General features: G+C 38.3%; 1 protein-coding gene across 2 annotated transcripts in view; it reads right to left on the bottom strand.

The window, feature by feature from the left end:
• Positions 1-5,031: 5,031 nt before the first annotated feature.
• ERLEC1 (endoplasmic reticulum lectin 1) overlaps positions 5,032-6,367 on the bottom strand; it is a 31,995-nt gene continuing 30,659 nt past the window's right edge. For both annotated transcript variants that reach the window (XM_047851452.1, XM_047851451.1), the window contains one exon: positions 5,032-5,925. In XM_047851452.1, the coding sequence (XP_047707408.1) occupies positions 5,854-5,925 (72 nt within the window). In that variant the 3' untranslated portion in view covers positions 5,032-5,853. The remainder of the gene's footprint in view (positions 5,926-6,367) is intronic.

The following is a 6,367-nucleotide window of genomic DNA, read 5'->3' as shown; positions in this document are numbered from 1 at the left end:
TCACAGACTGTGAGATCATGACCTGAGCCAAAGTCAGTCGCTCAACCAACTGAGCCACCAGGCGCCCCAATCATTTTTATTATTAAAATATCATTTGAGATTCTAGGAATAATGACTCAAGTTTGTACACAACTGGCTTTGTGGGGATGGCAAAACACTTTCTTGGAAGTGGTTGATGAAAAGCTTTTCCAACAAATGATTTCTGTCCCTATGGGTTAAGAACACTAAAAACTATAAATATGGAAAAAGAATTCAAAGGAAAGAGACTCCTGATTTCCTTGACCAGCTATTAACATTTCTAATCTTTGGATAACACTTAGAGCTCTGTTAGAATTCTTAAATGAGTGAATTAGGTTTTAGTGCTGTTAAGAACCACTGTTGACTAATTTGCATAGTATTTTATTAAGGACACAGAAGCTATTAAAAAAAAGTTCACTGTTTTTGGCTATATTTTGAGTGAGTTTACAGAGTAGAGCAGATTTGACTAATTGGGTTTTAACCCCTAAGTTGCCGGACTTTTGAGGAAGTTTGAAAAAAAATTATTTTTTTGGTGGTAGAACACTTTTGTTTTTTAATTGAAATATACTTGACACCGAATGTGGCGTTGGTTTCAGGTGTACAGTATAATGATTTGACAACTCTATACATCATGCAATGCTCACAAGTCTGGCTACCGTCTGTCACCATACAACACTATTACACCATTGACTATATTCCCTTCCTATATATTGGCTGTTCCTTTCATCTGGGTGACTTATTCTATAGCTGGACTCCTGTACCTATCAGTCCCCTGAGAGCTTGACTTTTAATATTATATATTTACAACATCAAAATTATGTTTATGCCTGAGGAAAATATTTTTTTTTCTGCATTTTTTCTTGAACCCAAGGCAAAGCATAATGTAGTCTGTTGAAAAGTACTGGAAAGCAATTTAATAGAGTTGAAATATATAATGTTGTACGTGATTAGACGAGATGTTTAGCATTATTTTACAGTCTCATAAATGTCTTCCATAGTGAAGATGGTTACCATTTCCATAAGTTCTGCTAGATGTACTTGCTTTCGGTGAACACTTTTGTTTCAAATGTAAAAAATACTAAAATGCCTAAACGTTTACAAATGGGTATGGACACAAAACACTATAAGCCCTATATTCCCTTTGTTAATAATTTTGCCTTTCTTCTTTTTATTTTGAAAGTGTTGAGATTGTCAGGAGGGCTTTTATTTTCTCTAAGTGTTAAAGAGTGGAAATGCAGTAGTCTTCATACTGTACTTTCTTCTCATTGCCAGTGAGGGAAGCATGCTCATTCTTCCTGATCATTCCAAAAAAGCATTAAAAAAAAAACTGTGTTGTTTCTAATAGAGAAATCTTGTGAGATACCAGGACCACAGTGATTGGGGCCATGACAGGTGAAAGTCACCTGCTAACCTCTCCCCTTAATTCTGGTTGGTTATATACCTGATAGTGTGTGGTCTTCTTTTTTTTAAGTAGGCTCCATGTCCAATGTGGGGCTTGAACTCACTCTTCCTTCCTCTTTTTCCTTCTCCTTCTTTCTCCTCCTCCTCCTCCTTTTGTCCTCCTCCTTCTCCTTTCTTTTCTCCTTCTCCTTCTCCTCCCTCTTCTTCTCCTTCTCCTCTTCCTCTTTAAAATTAAAAAAAAATGCTTATTTATTTTTGAGAGAGAGAGGGGGGAGGGGAGGGGCAGAGAGAGAGGGAGACACAGAATCAGAAGCAGGCTCCAGGCTCTGAGCTGTCAGCACAAAGCCCGATGTGGGGCTCGAACCCACAAACTGTGAGATCATGACCTGAGTGGAAGTCAACCACCCAACAGACTCCCCAGTTACCCAGGCACCCCTCCTCCTTCCTCTTTTCCTTCTCCTCCTCCTTTTCCTCCTCCTTCTCTTTCTTTTTTTTAATGTGTGGTCTTGATGCTAATTTTAAAGTGACAATTCCATTTTCTGAAAGGTGATGGAGGGATTTAGTTAATCTACAAAGTTATATATGGTGAAAGTAAATAATGATGGTATCTCCATCATCTCCTCCACATATGTAACGCCTCCTCTTCCACCTGTGACGTTTTGTGTTTTATTGAACAAAACCTGACTTATGAATGACTATGTATACTAGTTTATTTGATCCACCCATAAAATATTAAATAAAAATAAAAGCTTGGGGTGCCTGGGTGGCTCAGTTGTTTGAGCGTCCCACTCTTGATTTCAGCTCAGGTCATGGTCTTGTGATTGTGGGATCGAACCCGATGATGGGCTCTGTGCTGAGTGCTGAGCCTTCTTGGGATTCTCTCTCTCTGCCTTTCTTCCACTTGTGCTTTCTCTGTCTCTCTCAAACTTAAAAAAACAATAAAAGCTCAATTCCTTTTTACAGATGAAAATTTTAGAGAATTTCTAGTATTTTTTCCCCATAATGCATTGGATCATTTTGCCTGCCTGTACAACCTACTTTAAAACCACTGGCATATGAAACAAAGCCTGTGCTAGGGCATGTAGTTGAGCATGGTTTCTCTACTACCCCTGCCAAGCAACTGAAAAAAAATGTAAGTCATGTCACCATGGCAACATATTTTGAAAACTTTTACTTCAACAACTCCTTATAACATATAACATCCATATACATGATAGTTTATTTCTTTGTTCAAGTGGAAATGCAAGCACTGGTAAATAAAATCACTCCACTAGGAAGGGAGTATAAAATCAGATCCTAATGGCACCTGGGTGACTCAGGTTTTTTTTGTTTTTTTTGTTTTTAAGAAAGGTTTATTTATTTTGAGAGAGAATGTGCGCACATGGAGGAGAAGCAAAGAGAGAAGGAGAGAATCTCAAAAGCGGGGTCTGCACTGACAGAGATTCTGAAATCAAGAATCAGATGCTCAACCCACTGAGCCACCCAGGCCCCCACGACCCACTGTTGATTTGGGCTTAGGTCATGATCCTATGGTTCATGAGACTGAGCCCCGCTTCAGGCTCCATATAGAATTAAAACATTAAAATCGGATCCTAGGAAAGCTGATATTTTCATTTGCAACTGTGATTGCATATCCTATTTATTCAAAATTTATGTCTTGATTTTCATTCTCCTAAAAGGTAATTTGGCCTGATTATGTACTAGGAAGTTTGAGAATTGTCAGAAATCAGGTAAAGCCTTTGTATATCAGACTGAGTGAAAAGCTTACTATTCAGGTAACTGAAATAATTTCTTGCCCTTTGTTGTTAAGTCCCTTTTATCAAGGACATGAAGATACAAAGTAGAGCTGGGCTATAGGCCCCATCTAGTGGTGACTCGAAGAAAAGCAGGTAAAGCTAAAAAAAGAAAGGAAAAGTCCTGTATTCTTTTTTTTTTTTCAACGTTTATTTTTGGGACAGAGAGAGACAGAGAGAGCATGAACGGGGGAGGGGCAGAGAGAGAGGGAGACACAGAATCGGAAACAGGCTCCAGGCTCTGAGCCATCAGCCCAGAGCCCGACGCGGGGCTCGAACTCACGGACCACGAGATCGTGACCTGGCTGAAGTTGGACGCTTAACCGACTGCGCCACCCAGGCACCCCTAAAGTCCTCTATTCTTTTTTTTTTTTTAAATTTTTTTTCAACATTTATTTATTTTTGGGACAGAGAGAGACAGAGCATGAACGGGGGAGGGGCAGAGAGAGAGGGAGACACAGAATTGGAAACAGGCTCCAGGCTCCGAGCCATCAGCCCAGAGCCCGACGCGGGGCTCGAACTCAGGGACCGCGAGATCGTGACCTGGCTGAAGTCGGACGCTTAACCGACTGCGCCACCCAGGCGCCCCAAAAGTCTATTCTTGTAAAGATGAGCTACTAGTTATTTCCCTGAAACCCTAATTAGGAGGGTTAGAATGTGTGAAACTGTTAAAGGTGAAGTTCCTAAGTCGGTGATTTTCACTGGAGAATATATTTAAAGTCAAGTGGATCACTCAGGAGGCATATTTGAAGCGCAGATTATGCTCTGCTCTAAAGGATCTGATTTAGTAGGTGTGGAATAGCATCCACCTTACTAGATTTCTCCAAGTACAATAGGCATACCGTAGCTGAGCCCTTTCTCCTATTAGGAACTCAGCTGCTTCTGCAGAAGAGTGGCAGAGGAGGAAGCAGACTTTAGAGATCAAATGAGATTTCATATAAGGGACCCAAGATTTAGAAGGAATATGGAGAGCTGGCCTAGCCCTTCCTAAACAGGTTGAAGCTGTTAGCCCAGACAGAAAGCCAACTTACTTTTAAAAAAACATTTTATTTTGAAAAAATTACAACTTCTATTTTTAAGAATCTTCTTCAGTAAACTATCCAATACAGTTTTTTAGATCTCCACCACCCCCCCCCCCACTTCCCCTTTTTAACAGAAGAGTTTGGCCTAAATATTCTGTGTCTTCTGGCACTCAACCTTCACAACCCTCACACCCTCCCTCCTATACCTATTATCCAAATGTGGGTAATTCTATTTGTCTTAATTCATTGATGTAAGAAGTACGATTCTAATTTACTAAAGAAATAGATTTTGACGGCTGTGGTCTCTGATCTTATTCTATTAATAGGAGACAAGGGCGATATTAGGAAATAAAGGAACTCTTACTGGGAACCTGGTGTCTAGTACTGGGCCCGGGGTTTTACATACAGTAAAATGAATGCACTCTGCAACCCCCTTTGGAAGGACACAGTCTCTCTACCAAAGAGGAAGCGAGTCTCAAAGAGGTTAACTGATTGGTACAGGATCACACAGCTAGTAAGCTAGAGAGTATGTGGACTTCAGTTTGAGTGCAAAGTGTGTGCTTTTTCTCTATGTGTGCTGCTTCACGTGAAAATCTACAAACAGCCCTGCAATAATCAATTGCATTAACCATTTCTCAAATTAAAATATCTTTCTCCAGAACTACTGAAAAGGAGGAAAAGTATTTTATAGCTACTTTTCTTTCCTTATTTAGATATGTACATCCAAAATACAATTAAGATAATGTGTGCAACATGGGGATGGAGAAAATAAAGGAAATGAGTAATCTGCCATTGACTACATGACAACACTGCTTGGGAACATTTTATTCACTTTAAAATAAATATTATGCTGTGAAACTGTCCAGAACTAAAATCTGTAGTATACAGTAGGCAAATACAAAGGATGGCCAGCACAGTGCGTTTTGTTGGGAGTAAACCATTCTAAGTCAAAAGAGAAGGATCTCTGACTGTCTATACCAGGTACACATCTTGGGGGGAAAAGAAACAGATAAAAGTTCCGAGAGCAACAATCTATTACAAATAAGAGTTTCTTGAGATTAACAGAGGTGAAGAAAACTTAAATGTTGTGAGGCTCTACTATGTGCCCAGTTTCTAGTCTAACACCTGGTAGTTGCTAAATAAAAATTTGTAGAAAGGATTTCAGGCACTAGAATTTACATATTTTACATGGTCTCCCATTTAAACAACCTACTATCAATTTCCTTCTTCATTATCTTTAGTTCATTAGTTATATATACTATAATTTACATAATAAATCTATTATTTAAAAACTTTCAATAGGCACAACAATTATGACATTTCATTAGGCTGGACTCTAAACTGCTTGGATGAGATTTATTTTGGAATCACATTATCCAAGCAAAAAACACGATCGGATCATAAGACATGACAAAAATGAAAGAAATGAGACAACTATCTGCCTTAAGAAGTTTATCCATAACCTCTTATATACACATTTATATTCACAAAGTGGTTGAGAGTCCTTTTATACGATCCTTTAGATGAGATCCAATGGCTGAGAACTCTATGAGACACATACATGGTCAGACAGAAATCATCATGACTGTCAATGATCTTTCTCCAAACTTTATTATCCTTTAGTTGGGGAGAGAAAGAAGTCCATTTTCATCTGCTGTATCTAAGATTTTACAGATCACCGGAGATTCAACCTAAAGAACAAAAATAAGAAAACCATTAAAAAGTTGTTAAACTGAATACTTTATTCGGTAGTCTTTTGCTATGTGAATCCATGTATATAAAGTTGTTAAATGTATATTCACAGAAGTATAATGATTAATAATATCAACCCATAAATACACAAAGCTCAATGAACTCTGACTAGGAAAAATACACAGAAAGCTAGTTAGGCATCACATAACCAAAGGAAGGACCATAAAACTTCTAGAAAGAAATACAGCATAATATTTTCATGACTTTTGGGTGGCAATGTTTTCTCAGAACAAAATAAAGCATTTGACATAAAAGAGAAAAAGTGGATAAAATAAACTTTATCAAATAAACCAACTTCTGCTCATCAAAAGACATTAAGAAAATAAACAGGCAAGCCACAGATTGAGGAAAAGAATGTGCACTATAAACAAAGACCTCATA

The sequence above is a fragment of the Prionailurus viverrinus genome, chromosome A3 (genome assembly GCF_022837055.1).
Source record: "Prionailurus viverrinus isolate Anna chromosome A3, UM_Priviv_1.0, whole genome shotgun sequence".
In the NCBI taxonomy this organism is placed as follows: Eukaryota; Metazoa; Chordata; class Mammalia; order Carnivora; family Felidae; genus Prionailurus; species Prionailurus viverrinus.
Note: the sequence above shows the minus strand (reverse complement) of the source record. Positions and strands in the feature narration are given on the sequence as shown.